At 49.9% G+C, this 24,068-nt stretch overlaps 1 protein-coding gene across 7 annotated transcripts in view; it reads left to right on the top strand.

Annotated features, from left to right (window-relative positions):
* MYH11 (myosin heavy chain 11) overlaps positions 1-24,068 on the top strand; it is a 109,809-nt gene that overhangs the window by 6,244 nt on the left and 79,497 nt on the right. For 6 of the 7 annotated variants that reach the window (XM_083474114.1, XM_083474117.1, XM_083474113.1 and 3 more), the window contains exons 2-3: positions 2,896-3,257; positions 9,162-9,318. In XM_083474114.1, coding sequence (XP_083330240.1) covers positions 2,913-3,257; positions 9,162-9,318 — 502 coding nt within the window. In that variant the 5' untranslated portion in view covers positions 2,896-2,912. Of the gene's footprint in view, positions 1-522; positions 589-2,895; positions 3,258-9,161; positions 9,319-24,068 lie in introns of those variants that run through there. The other variant, XM_083474118.1, reaches the window with a different exon arrangement.

The raw sequence follows: 24,068 nt of genomic DNA, 5'->3' as shown, positions 1-24,068 counted from the left end.
GGGTATGCCTTTCAGGTATTCAGGGCCTGAGCTGCTTGGGGCTTTAAAGGCTAACATTAGCACCTTGGATTGGGCCCAGAAACAAACTGGTGTGTGTTTTTCTCCTTCATTCATTAAATTCTTTTTAGGTTGCACACTTGAAAAGTGTAGCACCTGAAGCACACCTAAAAGATTCATTTTGTGTAATCCTCCGCCACATCCACACTAAACACTTGAAGCTCTGTGATGCCACTTTAACTGTCATGGCTTCCCACAAATAAACCTGGGAGCTGTAGTTTGTTAAGGGCGCTGAGAATTGTTGGGAGATTCCTATTCCTCTCACAATGCTACAGTTCCCCGTGTTCCCCTCGAAGAGGGATTAATTGTGAAAACACTGTGGATTTTGTAGCTGGGATGTGCATGGAATAGGGGGCCTCCAATCAACTCTCAGCACCCACAACAAACTACAGTTCCCAGGATCCTTTGGGCTGGGGAAACCATAACTATTCAAATGCTAGGATATTCCTTTAAATACGTTGCATAATGGCCGATGTGCCCGTTATTAAACAGTGGCTCAGAACAAGAGCATTGTCAGGGAGTACATCAGAGGCATGATCTCCTTCTCTTTCCCCTCTCTTTTGTAAAAACTCTCTCTCTCTCTTTTTATTACTTTGTTTACAGGGCGGCCGGGCGCACTTGCAAAGCTGGCAAGACCCCAGCTGCCTGCCATCTTAATTTGCCCAGAGGCAAATTAGCTTACCTTAGCATATGCAAATTTGCCTCAGGAGCACCCCCCCCCCAAACCAGGTGCTTGCTTGAAGCGGCTAGCAAAATCCACCCTGCAAGGGAGGACAGATCTGTGAGAGAAAAGAACCTCAAAAAACACTGAGGGCAAAAACCATCTGTCCGAAAAACGCCTCTCTTTCGCTAACTCGGCACCAAACATGCAAGTCGAGGTTTTGAGAGACGCGTTAATTCCCAGTGTCTTCTTGACGGTGGCCCCCTCAGGTCCTGCCCTCCTCAAAATATTGACTTGTCTGATTAGACTCATCAGCCACGCTGTCTCAGACACGAACGGTACCATTTTTTTAATTGCCCGACATGGCAAAGGACTTCGTTATTCCCTAAAAGGTATTTGTTTTGAACTTGTTATCGTTGGATTTCCTTTTTTTCTTTTTTGGCCGATCGGCTAGTAATGAGCAGAACATGCCCATATATGGTAGCCTACGTGGACCTCTCGCAAACAGATCCAGGGAGCTTTGCAAACGACTTGGACTCTTTAGTTACGGGGATCTGGGTTCGCCTTTGAAGCTCGGTCAGTTTAAAAGGAAGGCGGCCAGGCAATCTCTTTCGGCCACCCCCCCTCCCACTCCGTTCAGCGACAGTTTGTGTGGCGTAGGTCCTACTTTCAAAAGAGAAAACCCCAAGCGCAGGCTGCAGATTTAATTAATAAAGCAAATAAATTTCAAAATATGCTGAAGCGGCGCTCGTGGCTGTGAAGGCCACATCGCACAAGACACCCTCCCTCTCAACAATGTGTTGCTATCTCAGAAAGAAGCGGGTATCTCATAAAGACTTAAGATGGCCATGCCGGTGTTTGAACTGTTGGACTAGCAGAAAAACAGACGTCTCATTTACGTGCCGCCAAAGAGAAATTCGACCCATTATCCTTCTGTTGCCTCTTGGCAACCTTTTCCTCTTGTACAGAGAGGACCAAGCTCACAAATACACAGAAAGCTTTGGAGAGATTGAATGGTTTGAAATATCCATGTTAAATATCTTAATGCTCCTCCATAATTCATCGTGATTGTTTTCCGTCCCGATGGACTTGAAAAGTTTATTAGGTTTCCCCCCAAACACTTAATAAACATAAAAGAAGAATATCATAGAACTGAAAGGGACCACCAGAGTCATCTAGACCAACCCCCCTGTAATGCAGGAATCTTTTGCCCAACACGGGGCTCAAACCCACGACCCTGAGATTAAGAGACTCATGCTCTGCCGATTGAGCCATCCCAGCTACAGTAATGGGGCTTGTAGTCATAAGCACCTGGAGTGTGCACCAGGTTGGTGAACTAAGTTGTGCAAAATTATTTTTTGTTGCTGGAGCAAGACGGTTTGAGCATATTACACCGATCCTGGTCTGACTGCACTGGCTACCAATTAGTTTCTGGGCCCAGTTCAAAGTACTGGTTTTGACCTAGAAAGCCTTAAAAAGCTCAGGACCGCCATACCTCAAGGACCGCCTTGTCCCATATGAACCTACCCGGCCCTTGAGATGATCTTCTGAGGCCCTCCTTCGTGTGCCTTCTCCTCGAGAGGTCTGGAGGGTGGCAACACGAGAACGGGGCCTTCTCTGCAGTGGCTCCCCATCTGTGGCATGCTCTCCCCAGGGGTGTTTGCCTGGTGCCTTCATTACATACCTTTAGGCCCCAGGCAAAAACATTCCTTTTAAACCAGGCCTTTGGTTGATTTACATCCTATGCCCTTTTAAAATATGTTCTTCTTTTTTTGGGGGGGGGGCTATTGGGTTGTTTTTATTTTCATTATGTATTTTGTGGTTTTATATCTTGATTTTATTCTGTGAACTGCCCTGAGACCCCTGGTATAGGGCAGTACAGTGGTACCTCGGGTTACATACACTTCAGGTTACACACTCCGCTAACCCAGAAATAGTGCTTCAGGTTAAGAACTTTGCTTCAGGATAAGAACAGAAATCGGGCTCCGGCGGCGCGGCGGCAGCAGGAGGCCCCATTAGCTAAAGTGGTGCTTCAGGTTAAGAACAGTTTCAGGTTAAGAACGGACCTCTAGAACAAATTAAGTACTTAACCCAAGGTACCACTGTATATAAATTCAATTAATAATAATAATAACAACAATAATTTTAAAACTTTTTTAAAAAACTATTTCTCTCAGGTGCCCATTAAGTCAAAATGGCACAGAAAGGCCAGCTGAGCGATGACGAGAAGTTCCTCTTTGTGGACAAGAACATCCTCAACAGCACGGTGGCGCAGGCGGACTGGTCGGCCAAAAAGCTCGTGTGGATCCCATCCGAGAAGCATGGGTTCGAGGCGGCGAGCATCAAGGAGGAGAAAGGGGACGAGGTGCTGGTGGAGCTAGCGGAGAATGGGAGGAAGGTGACTTGCAGCAAGGATGATATCCAGAAGATGAACCCCCCCAAGTTCTCCAAGGTGGAAGACATGGCCGAGCTGACCTGCCTCAACGAAGCCTCCGTCCTGCACAACCTCAGAGAGAGATACTTCTCCGGCCTCATTTACGTAAGTCTGCGTTTGGTCCGTGGGCTGCATGCGCCACCTGTTGTGGTGGCGATTTGTCACTCGCCCTGAGGCAGGTCACAACATCACAACACGGTATCTAAAACAGTTTAAAACAGCTTTAAATCATAAAGGTCAGGTGGGTCCTGAAAATACAGATCTCAAGTGTTCCCTCATTGCAAGAAGTGAGGCTACAGGGAACCAGGCAGAGGGCCTTCTCGGTAGTGGCGCCTGCCCTGTGGAACGCCCTCCCATCAGATGTCAAAGAGATAAATAATTACCTGACATTCAGAAGACATCTGAAGGCAGCCCTGTTCAGGGAAGTTTTTAATATGTAACGCTGTACTGTTTTTAACACTGATTGGGAGCCGCCCAGAGTGGCTGGGGAAACTCAGCCAGATGGGTGGGGTATAAATAAATTATTATTATTATTATTATTATTATTATTATTATTATTATTATTATTAATATTATTAAAAAGAGGTGTGTCTTCACCCAGTAGCCAGAAGATGTGTAGTGAAGGTGCCAGGAGGACCTCTCTGGGGAGGGAACCCACAGCTTACAATAATAGAATCCTAGAATCGTAATAATAATACGATCTGGCTGGGCTTCTCCAGCCACTCTGGGTGGCTTCCAACCAAATATTAAAATACAGTAATACATCAAACATGAAAAGCTTCCCTGAACAGGGCTGCCTTCAGATGTCTTCTAAAAGTTTGGTAGTTGTTGTTCTCTTTGACATCTGGTGGGAGGGCGTTCCACAGGGCAGGTGCCACTACCGAGAAGGCCTCAGGGTTCGTAGGGTTTGAAGGGACCCCAAGGGTCATCCAGTCCAACCCCCTGCAATGCAGGAATTTAAACCCAAGTATCCATGACAGATGACCATCCAACCTCTGCTTGAAGTCCTCCAAGGAAGGAGAGCCTACAACCTCCTGAGGGAGAGAGTTCCACTGTTGGGCAGTTCTTCCTTTCAGAAAGTTCTTCCTGATGTTGAGTCAGAATCTCCTTTCTCATAGCTTGAAGTCACTGGTTCGAGTCCTACCCTTCAAAAGAAAACTTTCCCCCTCTTCCATGTGACGGCTCTTCAGATATTTGAAGATGGCTGCCATATCTTAGGGGCTGCCACAGAGAATTAACTTTTCCCACTTCACCAGTATTAGCAACCAAGAGGGTCTGTAGAGAAAGGAGTGCTGTTTCACATATTTGGTGCCTGAGCTGTATAGGGCTCTAAATACTAAAGTGAGCACCTTGAATTGGATCCAAAGGCTTTTGCCTTTCAGTTGGTGACTGGGAGCTGCTGGGTTTTGTTTTATTTGTTAATTAAACACCTATCATGCCCTTCCTCTGGTCGGCAAACAGCAAAGCAGTAAAATTACACACACACACCACACACACACACACACACCCGCATCCAAAACCTGTGATGTTCAATGGTGTTAAAAGCCTTTGTGCAACCCTGTCTCTCTCCCTGTTAAGGTCACCAGGCAGGGCAAACAAGTATGTTTCAGTGCTAAACCTATGCCTGAGGCCAGACTGAGGCTGGGTAATAATAATAACAATTAGTTGTTGTTGAGTTGTTTAGTCGTGTCTGACTCTTCGTGACCCCATGCACCAGAGCATGCCAGGGACTCCTGTCTTCCACTGCCTCCCGCAGTTTGGCCAAACTCATGTTGATAGCTTCGAGAACACTGTCCAGCCATCTCGTCCTCTGTCGTCCCCTTCTCCTTGTGCCCTCCATCTTTCCCAACATCAGGGTCTTTTCCAGGGAGTCTTCTCTTCTCATGAGGTATTGGAGCCTCGGCTTCAGGATCTGTCCTTCAAGTGAGCACTCAGGGCTGATTTCCTTAAGAATAGAGAGGTTTGATTTTCTTGCAGTCCATGGGACTCTCAAGAGTCTCCTCCAGCACCATAATTCAAAAGCATCAATTCTTCGGCGATCAGCCTTCTTTATGGTCCGGCTTGCACTTCCATACATCACTACCGGGAAAACCATAGCTTTAACTATACGGACCTTTGTTGGCAAGGTGATGCCTCTGCTTTTTAAGATGCTGTCTAATAATTTATTATTATACACATAGAATGTACACATAGAATCTGAGTATCCAACCATCACAGAATTGTAGAGTTGGAAGGGACCTGAGAATCATCTAGTCCAGCCCTCTGTGGATTGGACCAAGAGGTTTGTTTAGTGTAGTCGGAGCAGCCAGCAAGATATTTCTGGGATGCTTGCAAGTAAGGCGCGCTGAAGCCCTCATCACCTGCCATTGTGGATTTAGCTGTGACAATTGCCCAGGCTGGATTGATTCTGTAAACAGGCCCAGCGTAGGCTGACAGTCCTTGAAGGTAGGATGTACTCTGCTGTTCTGGAGAGAGAAAGAGAAAAAAGCAAACCCCCCCCCCCCTTCAGAGCCAAAACAGAGCCCTGAAGAATGAGTTGCTACGGACTTACTGAACCTATGCAGTTCAGCCCAGGGCATCTTAGCTGTTCTGGTCCTCAGCGCTGCCAACAGATATTTCTGCATTTGCTTTCATGCCATATAAAGTGTTTAGTTTGTGTGAAAAGTTTGGGCCGTCTCCTAATATGGTCAAGAAAGGGAAACCCCAGGCTTCAAATCTGTGCTGAAGGACATAGTGAGTTGATTTAAAAGGTCAGCCTCGGATGGTTTTTGTATAATTACATACTTGGGAGCTTTAATAAGAGATTAAGAAAACTGGGGGTGGCGGTGGAGAGAATTGGAGTTGTTGCAGAAATGCCCTCGGTGGGTGCCTGAACCAGGTGCCTTGATCCCAAATTTTGCACAGATGCTTGGGGAAGAAGAGAGAGAGAAGGGAGGAAGATGTGGGGGAAATATATGTCAGGGGTCACCCCTGAAAAAAATGTGTGAAGTAGTGCATAATAAAAAAAACCTGCATTTTTATCCTAGAACAGTATTTGTGTTCTTACTGTTGGCAATGATCTTCAGCTTCTCATGTTGCAACACAGGCCTTTGTTGTTCCTGACATGTGTGATGGTAAAATTCTACTGTGGGAGAAAGACATGATCGAACTCCCTCCCTGGAACCCACTGGGCTCCTCCAACGAAGCTGAACGATAGGAAATTCAGGACAGACACCGCTTCATGTAGTTGAACTATGGAACTCACTGCCACAAGAAACAGTGATGGCGGCAGCCCATTTTAGTAGGGGGATCGGACAAATTCGCAGAGGGCAAGGCTAGCCGTGGTGTCTAAACAGAGCCATGGGAAAAGAGAACTGTAGTTGCGTGACAGGCCTTTGTTATGTTCTTAAGCATTGCTGGCTAACCTGTGCACTCTAGATATTGTTAGGCTACGGTTCCCATCATCCCTGACCATTGGCACTGCTGGCTGGAGCTGCTGGGAGTTCGAGCCCAAGGACCTTTGGAGGGGCCACTGCTTGGCTACCCCTATATCTTGTAGGTGCGGGTATCAAGTTGTTTGCCGCTGTGCATAATTGCTGAGATACAAAAGAAATGAAAGAGGTTTATTTAGCTGCAAGAGTCCTTTGCTGACTGGACTGCAGTAAATGGGTGACAATGCGATTGTCAACTCAGTCAAATACACACACATGGAGAGGTCTCCTGGATCAGGCCAATGGTCCGTCTGTTCCAGCCTCCTCTTCCCACAGTGGCCAAGCAGATGCCCGTGGGAAACCCACGTCCAGGATTCGAACACAAGACGAAGTCTCCCCTCCTGTGGTTTCCAATAACTGCTATTCAGAAGCATCACACCTCTGTTGGTGGAGGCAAAGTTTAGCCAAACTGGCTACCAGCCACCGATTGCTTATTCTCCATGCATTTGACCAGTCCTTTCTAAAAGTCAGCCAGGGTCGTGGCCCTTGTTGCCTCCTGCAGGTGAGAGTTCCATAAATAGGGTTGCCCTATCTTGAAGAGCAAAAAATAGGACAGCCCGAGACGCTGCTAGCTTGAGCTGTGGAAATAGGTGTGTGGAGGCAGGTGTGGCCGCGCAGGCCGAGCCTGAGCCCCCCAAAATGGACATTTCCTTTCAAATGTAAAAATCCGTCTGGATGGGCATGTTGCCTCCCCAAAAGAGGACATGATCAGGTTTTCCTGGACATATGGCAACCCTACCATCATTTAACTATGAAGTGTGTGAAAAAGTAATCTTTGTCTGTCCCGAATCTTCCAACATTCTGCTTTATTGCTTTATTGGCATAGCTGTCAACTTACAGATTTGAAAATAAGGGACCAGCAGCCAAAATAAGGGACCTGCAGCCAAAATAAGGGACCTGCAGCCTCACCTGTTCCAGGCCCTCCAGTCTTCCTGTCCTCCTGCAGTCTGGTCAAACTCATGCTGGTAGCTTCGAGAACACTGTCCAACCAACTTTGTAACCAGAGGTTCAACTGAATAGAATCTGAATCACATGCACCACAAGGCCTATGCAGCCTCAGCTTAAGATGGCTCCCCGGCCTGGCTTCGCACTGCAAAGTTTGCAGCAGCACGTGCAACAAAATGGCGTCCAGCATTCAAAAAACCCCTCAGCTTGCATTAACTAGCCATACACGAGGCATGCAAGCTCCACCCCCCCGTCGTTCTTAGACTTCTTATTGGGTGAGCAACTCAGCCAAGCAACACAGTTGGAGCCTCCCTCCTCCCTGGCCGGCAGGGAGGGAGGGAGAGGAGCTGCTTCCTTTGAAATTTAAGGGACATTTAAGGGACATCCATCAATAAGGGACAGCAGCGGGACATGGTGGTGGAATAAGGGACTGTCCCTTCAAATAAGGGACACTTGACAGCTATGCTTTATTGGATGCCCCTGAGGTCTAGTGTTATGACAGAGGGAGAAAACTTTCTTTTCTTTGCATCATGCATAATTTTATAAATTTCTATAACGTTCCTTCCAATGTTTCTCTGATGAAAATAGGGACTTCTTCTTTCTTCTTTCTTCTTTCTTCTTCTTCCCCTCCCATCTGACTGGATTGCCGCAGCCACTCTGGGCGGCTTCCAACACATATAAAAACACAGTAAGATATTAAACATTAAGAAACTTCCCTAAACAGGGCTGCCTTCGGATGTCTCCTAAAAGTTGGACAGTTACTTATCTCCTTGGCTCGTGGGGTATCATAACTCCATTTCCTCCATCATTTCTCCAATGAAAATAGGGACATCCTAAGTAAAAACGAACATTCTGAGGTAAAATCAGAAACTGGGACGGCTTCTGTAAATCCAGGAATGTCCCTGGAAAATAGGGACACTTGGAGGGTCCGCTTTCACATTACATCTTACACACCTTTCCTCTAAACTAAAATGTCCCCCAACACTGCAACATTCGTTGTTCCATCCTCTTGATCATTTTGGTTGACCCCACACACTCTTAACTTAGACCAGTTTCATATCCCTTGAACTGTCATGGCTCCCTCCCCAAAGGATTCTGGGTACTGTAATTTGTACACAAAACTGCAGCTCTGTTGAGGGGGCAAAGGAAAGGACTATTAAGGGTAAAGGTAAAGGGACCCCTGACAGTTAAGTCCAGTCGTGAATGACTCTGGGGTTGCGGTGCTCATCTCGCTTTAGTGGCCGAGGGAGCTGGTGTTTGTCCGGAGACAGTTTTTCTGGGTCATGTGGCCAGCATGACTAAGCTGCTTCTGGAGAAACCAGAGTAGTGCACGAAAATGCCGTTTACCTTCCTGCCACAGCGGTACCTATTTATCTACTTGCACTGGTGTGCTTTCGAACTGCTAGGTTGGCAGGAGCAGGGAGCGAGCAACGGGAGCTCACCCTGTCGCGGTGATTCGAACCGCCAACCTTCCGATTGGCAAGCCCTAGGCTTAGTGGTTTAGACCACAGCACCACCCACGTAAGGGAATGTAGGGAGCTTCTAAAAAAACAAAACCCACGTCACATTGTTGGTACGTTTACTCTCTTTACAGACTTACTCAGGTCTCTTCTGCGTGGTGGTAAACCCATACAAGCAACTGCCGATCTATTCAGAGAAGATTATCGACATGTACAAAGGGAAGAAACGTCACGAGATGCCCCCACATATTTATGCCATTGCCGACACAGCCTACAGGAGTATGATGCAAGGTAAGGCTGGGCAACTTGTTTCTAAGCGTCACAAAAATAAATACCACGTGGAAAATGTTGTGCCAACTTTATCTGGCCAAAAGTAGGCCAAAGAAAATGATGGGCGATATAGCACTTTGGTGGAGCCCCTGCAGAGAGGGTCTTGGGTTCAGTTTTTGGCATCGCCAGAGGTCCTCTCTAGGGGAGAAGCTGCCAGTCAGAGCAGACAGCACTGAGCTACATGGAGTAGTGGTCTGGCTGTGGTATAAGGTCTCTGACGCCAATGGATCCCTAGCACACAGTGGTAGGGAACATGCGTTACATTCAGAAGGTCCTGGGTTCCATGATTATTTGCATTTATTCCTTGCTTTCTGCAAGATGATGGCTCAAAGGGACTTACGAGCCCATGGAATACGAAACAGCTTGCCAGTCATTAACAAAAAAAGAACCTTGAAATACATCCGGAAAATGCAGCAGAGCAAATTTCCTTAAAAGTGCTCATCCAACCATAACAAGGACAAATCCTGCGCTCAGGTAAAGATAACTGCCACAAAACAGGCCAGAAATCACACGTTTTCCTCCAAGTTAAGGAGGAAAAGCCTGGACAGACAAGAATGTCTTAGTTTCATCCCTAAAAGCTGACTATGATGGTGGCAGGTATGCTTCCCTGGAAAGAGCAATCCACAAATGGGGAGCCACCACTAAAAAGCCCATGCACAAATTGCCACCCTCCAGGCCTCCCTTGGAGGTAGCACATGGGGAAGGGCCTCTGCCGATGATCACATTGAAAGGGATCTCAGGAGGTAGCAGAGTTGGAAAGGATCTCTCTCAGCCTGTTGCCAATTGGAGCAAACAATACAGCCATAGCTTGGATCCTGAACGCCCTTGAACTTGGATGTTTTGGCTCCCGAATACTGCAAATCCGGAAGTGATTGTTTCGGTTTGTGAACGTTCTTTTGGATCCCGAATGTCTGACAGGGCTTCCGTGGCTTCTGATTGGCTGCAGGAGCTTCCTGCAGCCAATCAGAAGCCACGATTTGGTTTTCAAACATTTTGGAAGTTGAATGGACTTCTGGAACGGATTCCGTTCGACTTGCAAGGTCTGACTGTACTGGTAAAGTGAGCAAAATGTGTATATTCTTGGAAAGTGCATGTATCATTGATAGTAACACAGGAAATGCACTATATTAGCAGAAATTGCTTGCAAAAATGTGAATATAAGAGAAGATGTGAATGCTGAAAATTTTCCCTGAGGTTTTTTTTTAATAAAAGAAACTGGAAGCAGGTGTAGCAATGTGGAGAACTGAATTTGGGACTGGAAAACAGAGAAACTGAAATTCCCAGATCCGTCTATTCCTAGTCCCTGCGCCAGTTCCTGAGGTTTGCCGTTTCCACCCCGAGCACCGTAAGGGGCCAGCCCTAGCTCCTGTCTTTGCTTCACGACTTGGGGGCAAGGCGGGCTTGCAAAAACATTCCTAGGAATCCTTTGGCACTGTCTGCCATCCACCATCTGACTCAAAAAGGGAACGCTCCTCTCCCTTTGCCCGTCTGGGCCAGGCGTGTGGGCAGGGTCAAATGCTTCGCAAATAGTTTTGGCAAATAGGGGCATGGAGAGGTGCTCCCCGTGGACTGGTGGAGGCAGCTGCTCTGCCATCTGGGAACATGGGAGTATCAGATGCTGCCTTATACTGAGTCAAGACCATTGGCCCATCAAGCTCCATATTGTCCACTCCGACTGGCAGCAATCATCCGGGGTTTCAGACCAGAGGTGTCGGGGACTGAACCTGGGATCTTCTGCATGCAGACCAGATGCCCTGCCACTGAACTGGCCTTTCCCAGTAGCTAGAAGCCTTCAGAATCCCCATGTTTGTCAGCCTCACCTCTGGTGCATTTGTGAATTTCATCTTTCTAGACTCTTGCCCAACATATAAGGCAGCTGCTGCCAGTCAGAACTGCCAGTGCTGGGCTGCAGGGATGACAAAGTCCAGAACTTGAGCCATTGGGACTGGGTTGCTGCTGAGGTTCTCAAGAGAGTGTTTCCTCCTTATGTGACTCCCTGATGAATTGCAAAAGTTATTTTATTTATTTTTTTATTAACTATGTTTACAACCCCACCCTTTAGCCAGAAAGGCTTTCAGTGAGACTTGCTCTACAGTGGTACCTTGGTTCACAAACTTAATCCGTTCCGAAAGTCCCTTCCAAAACCAAAGCATTCCAAAACCAAGGCACGCTTTCCCGTAGAAAGTAATGCAAAATGGATTAATCCGTTCCAGACTTTTAAAAACAACCCCTAAAGCAGCAATTTAACATGGATTTTACTATCTAGCGAGACCAATGAAAGCAATGATCAATGTACTGTACTATAAAATAAATAAGACAGTATTGTAGATGATAAAAATGAAAATTTAATGTTTTTCTTCCCTGCACTGATGATAGTCATTGTTTGGATGGGGGGGGGGCTTTTATCCACTTCTGCAGTTACTCAATCAATCAATCAATCAATCAATCAGCAGCTGAACTGGGATCCACATAGTCACAAAAACAAATGAACCGAAAAAGCCTCAAAAACAAAAACACAAAATAAATAGCAAAAACATGCTGATTCCTGGGCCATCCGTGGGCTGGATTTAGACGGTGATTGGGCCGCATCCGGCCCCCAGGCCTTAGGTTGCCTACCCCTGAGCTACAGTATATGGGCCTTTTTCAGTTTAGAAAAATGGCAAATTTCTCCTATGCTGTTTTGACTAATGTATATATTTCTGCAAGTAATTCACCCTCCAACTGGGGAAGGATGAAGCTGTCCATTTCAGTTTCTCTCATTTCCACTACCCCCACCTTAAATCTAGTTCCCCACATTTCTGCAGCAGTGTGCAATTTGTTTTTAAAAATAAAAAACATCTTCATGAAAAATTGTCAGAGTTTTCTCGCGCGTTTCTCCCGATGAAGACATTGCATGCAATTTTAATTGAGATACTTGGGGGTTTTTTGCAGCGAATTTCCCCTCTGTGTCACCTGGAGAATTGTGAATGTCAAAGGAGAGCTGTGTTTCGGTTCACACATTAGTTCAAGAAGTGCAAATTAGGCCGTTTCTCGTTAAAATGCAACCGAAACCGTATTTCTCCCCCAATCCCATCTCCAAGTGCAGGCAACATTCACAACAGCAAATGTGTTTCATCTTTTGGATGTTTGGGAAACTTCTATAGAATGGGTCTTGATTTGGCCAAGAGGAAATAAGCTTGCCAAAAAATGGGCAGTCTCTGTTTTCCTTCTGTCCATCTCCATCTTCCACTCCCCCCCCTTGCTCTCTGCTTTGTCCCTTCTTTCCCTGCCTACATCTGGATTGTTTCATCATTTGTCAGCATTTGGGCGCTTCAAAACGGACAAACAGGTTGAACACATTTGAGCTTCCGAACTGGGGCTGTTTTGCTTCCTCTGCCTAGCTCCCTCCTCTGAGTGTCTGAATTACGGTTGTAATTTTCACTCGGTTTAATTTTTATTTTTTGTTTCGGCTGCTATCCTTCACATAGATTTACTGCCAAGATATACTAACAACTGCTATATACAACTGGAAGGTTTTAAAGGATCCGAATGCGTATAAAACACAGAAGTCTAATTAAGCGGCTAAAAATATACAGCTGTGTGAGTCTCCAGCACGATGCTCAGAAGCATTGCTTAAAGTTACGTCCTTTTGTTCAGACGCAGCAAATGCAGCTGCTCCGTGAGTAAACATGTAACTTCCTCCTAGTTAAAGTGGTCTCTGGAGTTTGTGTGTTGAACGCAGCCTCTTTGCCTCCAGAGAGCAGTTGGGGAAGGAGTGTAGCTTAACAGTAGAGCATCCTCCTTGCATGTTCCAGATTCAGTCCCCAACATCTCCAGATAGGATTGGGAATGTCCCCTGCCTGAAACCCTGGTCAGCCATTGCTGCCAGTCAGTGTAAACAGTACTAAGTTAAATTGACCAATGGCTTGGCCAAGCATAAAGGCAGCTTTCTATATCTGCATGTTCTGAATATGGAACTGCAGGAAGGGAGGGATCCAGGCAAATGGGGACTATTGCTCTGGATGTAATATGGGATGGGATGCGAGTGGCGCTGTGGTCTAAACCACTGAGCCTCTTGGACTTGTTGATCAGAAGGTCGGCAGTTCGAATCCCCGCGACAGGGTGAGCTCCCGTTGCTCTGTCCCAGCTCCTACCAACCTATCAGTTCAAAAGCACACCAGTGCAAGTAGATAAGTAGGTACTGCTGTGTTCCGTTGCGCCAGAAGTGGTTTAGTCCTGCTGCCTACATGACCTGGAAAGCTGTCTGTGGACAAACGCCAGCTTCCTCAGCCTGAAAGCAAATTGAGCGCCGTAACCCCATAGTCGCCTTTGACTGGACTTAACCATCCAGGGGTCTTTTACCTTTTTACCTATATGATGTAACCACATTTGGAATACTGGGTACAGTTCTGCTCAGAAAAGGATGCTGTAGAATACAGGAAATGCTTAGATTCAAAGGATCAGGGGTCTGGAGAAGTGGTGTAGCGTGGCCTGTGACCCACCCCACCATGCTATACCACTGGTCTAGAACAGCTGCCTTATGAGGAAATCACTTGGGTTTTTTAAAGTTTTTTTGGGGGGGGGAAGTGAGCAATGGGGATGGACATGGTAGAGGTGTCTAAAATTATCTTAGGTGTAGAGAAAGGACAATGATGATTGTCAGAGCTGCTTGAAGATCCTAGCTCACAGAGGATCACGCTAGCCAGCGGTCATTAAGTAAAAGTCTTTATTGAGTTACAGTTTCCATTCTCACGCTGCTGCGCGCAACTCTACGCCTAGTAGCTAGGTCGGCGAAGCTCCGTCTGAGTCTCCGCCCTGTGTGCACCAACTTAATATCCTAGCCTTGCTCCACCTTTTCCTCCTGACTGTCCTCCTCTGGGTCCCTCTACCCCCCGGGGCTTCTTCCTTCCGGGATTCTTCTGACGCTGACCCAGACCCTCCTGCCTCCTTGCGCCGGGCTTTAGGACCTGGCTCTCTTTCGGGGCTGCTTACTGCGCCGCCTTCCTCTGCATTTGAACTTGGCGCGCGCGCCCAACCTTCCACTTTCCTCTCAACCGTTTCTTCGCTCCCCGATGGAGGTGTGGCCATCCCCGACTCATGTCCTCCCTCCTGTGGAGGTGTGGCCACTCCTGACTCATGTCCTCCCTCCTGTGGTGAGCTGCCAGCGCTTCCCCCCTGGCTCCCTTCCTCTTCCCTGCTTCCTGGCGGTGACGCTGGTCCCGATTTCCAGCTGCTCCCCCCTGAGTCCTCTCTGGCTCTGTCTTCCTGGGGTGCCCCCCTAGACTCCCCACTTGCCCTCGCCACTGGTGCTCCTTTCTGTGAATCCTCTGATTCACTGGAAAGACTAGGAGATCTCGGGTCGTCGTCGTCACTCATCTTTTCTTCTGCCTCCTCCCCTTCGCTCTCTGTTTCCTCCCTTGCCCGTGCTTCTGCTCCTAAACCCCTGACATCCATCCCCCCCTCGAAGCCCCCCATTCCCCCCTCCCCTCCTTCCGGTGCTGGAGCTGGGGGCTGCTGTTGCAAAGGGACGAACGTCGGGTATCGGTCGCTTCCCGTGGCAGGCCTCCATCTGAAGTCTCCCGGGTCTTCCTCCCCGCTCTCGTCGACGACAGTCACCTCCGCTTCCATCTCTGTGCCGCCGTGCTCGAAACCAGGGTCGTCCCCGAAAACGTCCATGTCCGTCTCTCCCTCACTTCCTCCTGTCGGTGTTGCTCGTCCTGGGCCTTCCAGCCACCGTCTGCGCCACTGCTCCTCTGGCCTATCGTCCCACCAATACGAGGGTTCTGATGCAGATCCCGAGGGTGACCCCTCCGGGGAACGGACGTCTTGTGTCGGGTCCTCGTCCGAGTCGAACCCCCGGAAAGTGCTGGCCGAAAGTGTGGGCGTGAAAAGCCAGTCGTCAAAATAGTCTGCTGGCATAGGTCTATGGGGAAAGAGGGCATGAAACTCGTCTTTGAGGAGAGGTTCGTCCAAGGCGTAGCCCGGCACCCAGCTGTTCGCACTGGCCGGGGTGCCCTCCTTGGCGAGAAGGTATTCCACCCCCTCTTCCCCCCATCTGGAGTCCAAAATCTCAGTGACTTCGTTGATGCGCTCCTTCTGTGCCACTTCCGCGTGCCCTGTTCTGTCTCTGACCGGACTCGGCGCTGTTCCGGGTTCCTGGAACCTGTGCGGTGCCTTGTAGGGAGTGAGCACCGATCTGTGGAATACCGGATGCATTCTGGAACCCTCCGGAAGTGCCAGTCTGAAAGCTACCGGGTTGACCTGCTCTTCGACTTGGTAGGGCCCCAGTTGCTTATGCCCTAGTTTCTTCTTGGCCAACGACCTGGCCGGCACTGCGTGGGCTGCTAACCAAACCCAGTCTCCCACGTGGAGCTCTTCTCCAACCCTTCTGTGCTTGTCTGCTTGTACCTTGTATGCGTGCTTGGCCAGCTCCAGGTGGCGCCTCAGCTGATCGTGGACCTCCTGCAGCTCCAACGCGAACGCATCTGCTGTCTGCGGCTCCCCCTCCCCCATTCTTTCCAGTCCCGGGAAGGTTCTGGGGTGCCTCCCGTTGTTGGCGAAGAACGGCGTGACCCCCGTGGACACGTGCTTCGTGTTGTTGTAGGCGAACTCGGCAAGCGGTAGGTAATCCACCCACGTCGCAGGCTGTTGATTTGCATAACATCTCAGGTACTGCTGCATGATGGCATTGACCCGCTCCGCTTGCCCGTTGGTCTGCGGGTGTCTCGCCGACGCCAGGTTGATCTTGACGTTCAGGAAGCCCATCAGCTTCTGCCAGAAATTCGAGATGAACTGCTGCCCCCGGTCGGACAGAATAGACCGTGGCAGACCGTGAACCTTGAACACGTGGTCTATGAACAGTTTGGCGGTTTGCTCCGCCGTGGCCACCTTCGCACACGGAATGAAATGCGCCATCTTGGAAAACAGGTCCACCACCACCAGCACTGCCGTCTTGCCCCTTGAGCTGGGCAGATCCGTGACAAAGTCCAGAGCCACCCTTTCCCAAGGTTCGACCGGAGTTTGCAGCGGTTCCAACAGTCCGGCCGGCGGTTTGTGCACTGGTTTGGCCCTCTGGCAGGTGTCGCACCTCGCCACGTAGTCTGCGACCTCCCCTCTCATTCCAGGCCACCAGAAATCCCTGGCTACTAATTCCACCGTCTTCTCCTTGCCAAAGTGCCCGGCCGTGGGCGCGTCGTGCAGCTGCTGCAGCACCTTGGCTCGAAGTTCGTCTCCCGGCACGTAGATGGCCCCTTTTCGGATGAGCAATCCATCTCGTAGCCGGAAACCGTCGGCCGCTGCCTTGCCCCTTTGCACCTCTGCCATCTTTGCTTGTGCGAAGGAGTCCTCCTGCAACGCACGTCGCACCGCCTCTAGGTCCACGGTCGCCGCGGCGCACGCCCACACTGCTGGTGCGAAGATGTGCATGGCGGCCGCTGGCGTTGGGTCCTCCAGATACTGTGGCTTACGGGAGAGAGCGTCTGCCATGATGTTGGTGTCCCCCGGGACATACTCTATTCGGAAGTCGAAGTTTGCAAAGAACTCAGCCCAACGTATCTGCCTCTGGTTCAGGAACTGTGCCGTGCGCCAGTGCTCTAGATTCTTGTGGTCCGTGCAAACCTGCACCGTGTGCTTGGCGCCGATCAGAAAGTGCCTCCACGCCTTGAACGCTGCGTGAATGGCCAGCAACTCCCTGTCCCAGATGGTGTAGTTCTGTTCGGACTTGCTGAGCTTCCTGGAGTAAAACGCTCCCGGTCGCCACACCCCCTGCGGGTCTTTCTGCAACAGGACCGCCCCCACGGCTCTGTCCGAGGCGTCTGTCTCCACCCTCATCGGCTTGCTGGGGTTGACATGAAGCAGCTGCTCTTCCGACGCGAAGAGACGCTTGAGTGCCTGAAAGGACTGCTCCGCCTGCGCTGTCCAAACGAACTTCTTCTTCTTGGAGCTAAGCGTGTCAGTGATGGCCGCTGTCTGCATCGCGAAGCCCTTGATAAACTTGCGATAGAAGTTCGCAAAGCCGACAAACCGTTGGACCTCCTTCCGGTTGCGCGGACTCTTCCAATCCAACACCGCTCGAACCTTGGCGCTGTCCATGGCGAGCCCCTTGTCAGACAGCTTGTAGCCCAGAAAATCCACCTCCGGCACGTCAAATTGGCACTTCTCCAGCTTGGCGTAGAGCCTATGTTGCTTTAGCCTGCTCAGCACTTCCTTGACGTGTCCGTCATGCTCCTGCTGCGACTCCGAAAAGATCAGGATGTCATCTAAGAAACAGACGCACGTCTTGTAGAGAAGTCCCGCCAACACGTGATGCATAAACGCTTGAAAAACGTGGGAGCCATTTTGCAATCCAAAAGGCATAACTCTATATTCGTAGGTCCCCAGTGGCGTGAACATGGCTGTCTTCCACTCATCTCCTTCCCGCATGCGAATGAGGTTGTACGCCCCCCGCAGGTCCAACTTGGTGAACACTCTGCCCTTCCGTACCTTTGCGAGGAGGTCGTCAATACGGGGCATGGGGAAGTCCGATGGCCTAGTCAGACTGTTCAAAATCCTGTAATCCACTACCAGTCTTTTCTGGGGCGTGTCCCGCTTCTTAACAAAGAATACGGGACTGCCCCCCACTGCCCTGGACTCCCGGATGAAGCCGCGTTGCAAATTATGGTCAATGAACTCTTTGAGTTCCTGCAGTTCGTCCTCTGACATGGAATACAGTTTCCCTTTAGGCAGCGCCGCCCCCGGCAGCAGGTCAATTTTGCAGTCATATGGTCTGTGAGGGGGTAGCCTGTCTGCCTCCTTCTCGCAGAAAACTTCCAAAAATTCAGCGTACTTGTGTGGAATCGCTTGCAGCGTGCCTAGCAGCAGCTGTGACTCCTCTTCCTCTCCTTCCTGCCTGGGCACGATGCAGTGTTCAGCACAAAAGGAAGAGCCGAAGGTCAGCTGCCTCTGGTACCAAGCCATCGCTGGGCTGTGCTTGTCCAGCCAACTCATGCCCAATACAATGGGCGTGTCAGATAGTCGAGTGACGTTGAAGCTGATGATTTCTCTGTGATTCCCAAGTCGCATCACCATTGGTGGCGTCTGCTTCACCACTTGCCCCCCGAGCAGCTCCCTGCCATCCACCGTGACAACCTGCAGGGGCAGTGTGGCCGGCAGCAACTGCACAGCGTGCCTGTCGACAAAGTCCTGCCCTATAAAGTCCGCATTGCTGCCTGAGTCAATGGTGATTGGCACGTCCATGGTGATTCCATTGGGCAGTTGGAGAGACGCTGTGAGCCTCACTACTGGTTTGGGCGGGAGGGGGTTCACGGGCTGTAAAATCGCTGGGGACTGCGTCACTAACACGTCTGGCTGGGCCCCAGTGCCTCTTCCTCCAGCCAGACAGCCTCGTTTCCCTGCTGTGGTCCTCCTTGCTGTGTTGCTGCAGTCACCATTGCTGAGGCTGCAGTGAGCTTGTGGGGCCTCTGGGGACACTCTTTCGCCATATGCCCTGGCTCCTCACAGACGTAACACTTCCTGTTCCCTCTAGGAGGCTTCGCTTTCACTGCTGCTGGTGCTAGGGCTCTGGTTGCTGACTGAGCCCTTGCACCTCCCACCTCCATAGGTTCGGCTCCTCCTCCTGGCGGAGGCGTGGATTGCGCCCGCGCTGCTTCCCTGGGAAAGAAGGAGGGGCCCCCGGCTGGTTCGCGCCCTCCACGCCCTTCGTCCCTGTTCCACGGACGTCCTTCCAGCCTCACCCCCACTGCCAGTGCCCTCTGAACGACCTCCTGGGTGGTTCGGGGTCTCTCCCCCCTGGCGATCTCATCTTTAATCGAGTTATGCAGCCCCTCCCAAAAGAGGTCTCTTACAGGAGCCGAATCTCTGTCCCATTCCAGGGCACTGACCAAGGCGAAAAAGCGGGCATGGTACTGCCTGACGCTGGCCCTCCCTTGTCTCAGCCCATGCACCTCCTTCCGTGCAAGATCCACGTCAATACTTGATAAAAAACACCCATCCATTGCTTTAATAAAGGCATCTGCATTCTGTAGCGCCGGATCCTTATCTCTCCATAAATTACGTAGCCATGCTCTCGCATCCCCATGCAGATGGGACATGATGAACCCCACTCTCTCTTGTTCATCTCTAAAGTCTTTATGCAGCAGTTGCAGTGCGCACAGTACGTCGGCTCTAAAGTTGGGATACTGTTGCAGGTTCCCATCGAAGGGAGAGACCAGCCCGCCTGTCCGTCTCGCCAACCCAATGCCCTCCTGCCGGGGTGTCTGCTTTGTCAGCACGTCTAACCTGACCTGGAGATCCCTGCAGGCTGCGGCTGCTTCCTCCTCCCTCTTCCTGGATGCTAGAGCCTCGGCGTTCAGTTGTGCCACCGCGTTTCTGAGTTCCTCTATCTGCTGCTCAGCCGTCATGTCGTCTGCCGTTCGTGAGCTTGCTAGTAGGCACCTGTGTCTCTCCCCTCCTCGAGGCTGTAGATGCCCACAAGTGGAGACGGAGCTTACTGTCAGAGCTGCTTGAAGATCCTAGCTCACAGAGGATCACGCTAGCCAGCGGTCATTAAGTAAAAGTCTTTATTGAGTTACAGTTTCCATTCTCACGCTGCTGCGCGCAACTCTACGCCTAGTAGCTAGGTCGGCGAAGCTCCGTCTGAGTCTCCGCCCTGTGTGCACCAACTTAATATCCTAGCCTTGCTCCACCTTTTCCTCCTGACTGTCCTCCTCTGGGTCCCTCTACCCCCCGGGGCTTCTTCCTTCCGGGATTCTTCTGACGCTGACCCAGACCCTCCTGCCTCCTTGCGCCGGGCTTTAGGACCTGGCTCTCTTTCGGGGCTGCTTACTGCGCCGCCTTCCTCTGCATTTGAACTTGGCGCGCGCGCCCAACCTTCCACTTTCCTCTCAACCGTTTCTTCGCTCCCCGATGGAGGTGTGGCCATCCCCGACTCATGTCCTCCCTCCTGTGGAGGTGTGGCCACTCCTGACTCATGTCCTCCCTCCTGTGGTGAGCTGCCAGCGCTTCCCCCCTGGCTCCCTTCCTCTTCCCTGCTTCCTGGCGGTGACGCTGGTCCCGATTTCCAGCTGCTCCCCCCTGAGTCCTCTCTGGCTCTGTCTTCCTGGGGTGCCCCCCTAGACTCCCCACTTGCCCTCGCCACTGGTGCTCCTTTCTGTGAATCCTCTGATTCACTGGAAAGACTAGGAGATCTCGGGTCGTCGTCGTCACTCATCTTTTCTTCTGCCTCCTCCCCTTCGCTCTCTGTTTCCTCCCTTGCCCGTGCTTCTGCTCCTAAACCCCTGACAATGATGATAATTATACCCCGCCCATCTGGTTGGGTTTCCCCAGCCACTCTGGGCAGCTTACAGCATATCTAAAAACATAATAAAAACATCAAATGTTGAAAACCTCCTGATACAGGGCTGCCTCCAGATAGTTCTTTGTCTCCTTGACATCTGAAGGGAGGGCGTTCCACAGGGAGGGTGCCATTACCAAGAAGGCCCTCTGCCTGGTTCCCTGTAACCTCATTTCTCACAGTGAGGGAACCGCCAGAAGACCCTCATAGCTGGACCTCAGTGTCCAGGCTGAGCAATAGGGATGGAGACATTCCTTCAGGTATACTGGGCTGAGGCTTTTTAGGGTTTTAAAGGTCAGCACCAACACTTTGAATTGTGCTCAGAAACGTGCTGGGAGCCAGTAGAGATATATCTGAAGAAGTGTGCATACATACAAAAGTTCATATGAAGAACAAACTTAGTTGGTCTCTAAGGTGCTACTGGACAATTTTTTAATTTTTAAAATATATTTCTACTGCGTCAGACCAACACAGCTACCTACCTGAATCTAGTACTGGGAGCCAGTGAAGATCCTTTAGGACCGGTGTTATATGGTCTTGGCAGCCACTCCCAGTCACCAGTCTAGCTGCCGCATTCTGGATTAGTTGTAGTTTCCAGGTCACCTTCAATGGTAACCCCACATAAGAGCGCATTGCAGTAGTCCAAGCAGGAGATAACCAGAGCGTGTACCACTCTGGCAAGACAGACTGTAGGCAGGTAGGGTCTCAGCCTGCGTACCAAATGGAGCTGGTAAACAGCTGTCCTGGTTGCAAAATTGACCTGCGCCTCCATGGACAGCTGTGAGTCCAAAATGACTCCTGGGCTGCACACCTGGTCCTTCAGGGGCATAGTTACCCTATTCAGGACCAGGGAGTCCTCAACACCAGCCCGCCCCTGTCCCCCAAGAGCAGTACTTCTGTCTTATCAGGATTCAACCTCAATCTGTTAGCCTCCAACCAGCTTCAGAAATTCCTTCTCTCATAATCCCAGTACCCAGTGGGACCATCCAATAAGAGCAGAATGATGGGAGACTTGGGACAAACATCTTCACCCAGTATGTAGTTAAACTATGGGATTTGCTCTCACAAAATGTTTTGAATACCAACAATTCAAACGGCTTTAAGAGGGGATTAGACGAATTTATAGAGGCTGCCTTTCTTCCAGGCAGATTGTTTATTCAGGGTTCATCCTGATTCGCCCGCACAAAGCTTGTGCAGAAGTTAGCCTTTATTCATTCAGATTTCTTTTCGGGGAGGTCATGCAACAACAAACATTTGTCCCGATTTGCTTGCGCAGAGTTTATACGTCTTTCTGTTAATCTTCCATGCCATGCTTTGCAATTCCTATACCTGTCACTTTCCAAACCACAACAAGGTGGATTCATCATACAGGCTCAAAAGAGCACAGATTTTAATTGCCCAACCAAAATTTATGGTATACCCTTGAACCCTGCCCCCAACCACTGCCCAATGCTTTTAGGACTATTTTAGATGGCCTTCCAGATTTATTTATGTATAGACGTATTTCTCTCCCATAAAAATATCAGACTGGTGTGCTCATTTGCTCATCCTGATTCATTTGCCCAGAGATTAAACAACTTTTTAGTTGTTTAGTCGAGAGCCAGTGTGGTGTAGTGGTTAAGAGCGGTAGTCTCGTAATCTGGGGAACTGGGTTCGCATCTCCGCTCCTCCACATGCAGCTGCTGGGTGACCTTGGGCCAGTCACACTTCTTTGAAGTCTCTCAGCCCCACTCACCTCACAGAGTGTTTGTTGTGGGGGAGGAAGGGAAAGGAGAATGTTAGCCGCTTTGAGACTCCTGAAGGGGAGTGAAAGGCGGGATATCAAATCCAAACTCTTCTTCTTCTTCTTCTTCTTTGGCTATCTTTGGAGTATTCATTCTGATTTGTTTGCGGGAAAATTACATGACGTTGTGCCACACGGTTGTGACCACCTGCTTCCTAGTGCATTTCCCCATAACTTTCTTATTGGGGGGGGGGGGGAATGATTTTTGGGAGAGGGTGGGGAGGAGAAGTGGAATTTTTGCTCAAGAGCACCGCTCAGCTTTTATTGGGCAACCTGAAATGCTGGTGTGTGGTTGAATCCCACCGGAAAACAAAAAGAGCCTGGAGACTCCCTTGTGCTCCTGTCCATTTCCTTCTTCCCTCTCCATCCCACTGTTGACATGGTAAGTCGGGATGTGGCAGAAATTCAACTTAAAGGTGAACCTGACCTAATTGCACTTCACAAAACAATATGTGGACTCAAGAAACAGCCATCCTTCGAAATGGACACTTTTCTGAATGTTCTAATAAGGCTCTCTGGCCAAGTAAGGGGTGTAAAAGTACACATCCCGCAGTGAAGTGTGCCTAAAAATGCATATATTAGCGAAGTACTAAAAGGATGCATTGGGGCTCGTAAAATGGCTTTGCATGCATTTGTATATGAGACAAAGTTGTTTACAAACTCCTGTACATTTGGATAAATTTGACTAAATGCTCGTGAACTTTTCGTAGTGACTTTTCACAAAATGCAAAAGCTGTTAACTGGGGAAACACGGAGAACCAAACTTAAGATCAGAGAGGCTGATAGGGCCCGAAATTGACAGGTCCATCTATCCCTGGTTGGTAGTCAAATGGCAGCAGCCGTAAGAGGTCTTCTTCCTGCTGTCCCCTCTCTCTCTCTCTCTCTCTCTCTCTCTCTCTCTCTCTCTCCCCAACTGCGCTGGAAACATGCAGAAACCCTTCAGGGAGACCAGCCCATAATAAAATGTCAAGAAGCTGCAGGCCAGGATGCCCGATTCTGTTGCTTTCTCCTTTTATGGTCAAGCTGCCAGCTCAGAGTCGCTTCCTTGTGATAAACCATCCGATTCAAGGCTGCGATTAAGCAGAGCAGGCTGGTCCTCCGGGAGGGAAGCGGGGGCGCAAACAGAGGCTGGAGGAGGAGGAGGAAGGGGGGGTCCAAAAGAACGATGTTGTTTTCGAAGAAGGAAGCGTGGGATGCTGGGGGAAAGCTTGTGCTTTCAAAGTGGTACCATTTAACTCAGTCATCACCTAGGGAGGAAAAAGAGGCTTCGCTGGATGTCTCCTCTGCTGTATAGATAGTCATTTGGGGCTGAGGTCCAGCCCAGGACCCCCCCCCAAATGTCCCCCCAAGAATGTCACATGATGGAGCAAGCAGCAAGCAGATCCTGGATCATGGTGTGCATAAAACACTTGTGGGGCACCCAGGAAGAAGACCGTGGAGGAGAAGGGACTGCCATGCCTTTGGTCCCCGTCCCCCAACTGTGTTGTCAGAACTTTTGACATGCCCCTGCTTAATTTCCCGGGCTGTTCTCCTTTTTAGCGTTGACTGTTGGCGTAGCTCAGCCCGAGTGGAATTCGTTCTCTGCTAAGTGCACCCAATTAAATTTGTCAGCAGGGGTGA

Source organism: Podarcis liolepis, assembly GCF_965112155.1.
Source record: "Podarcis liolepis genome assembly, chromosome: 14".
Taxonomy (NCBI): Eukaryota; Metazoa; Chordata; class Lepidosauria; order Squamata; family Lacertidae; genus Podarcis; species Podarcis liolepis.
The sequence above is the reverse complement of the archived record's forward strand: the minus strand, read 5'-3'. Positions and strand labels throughout refer to the sequence as shown.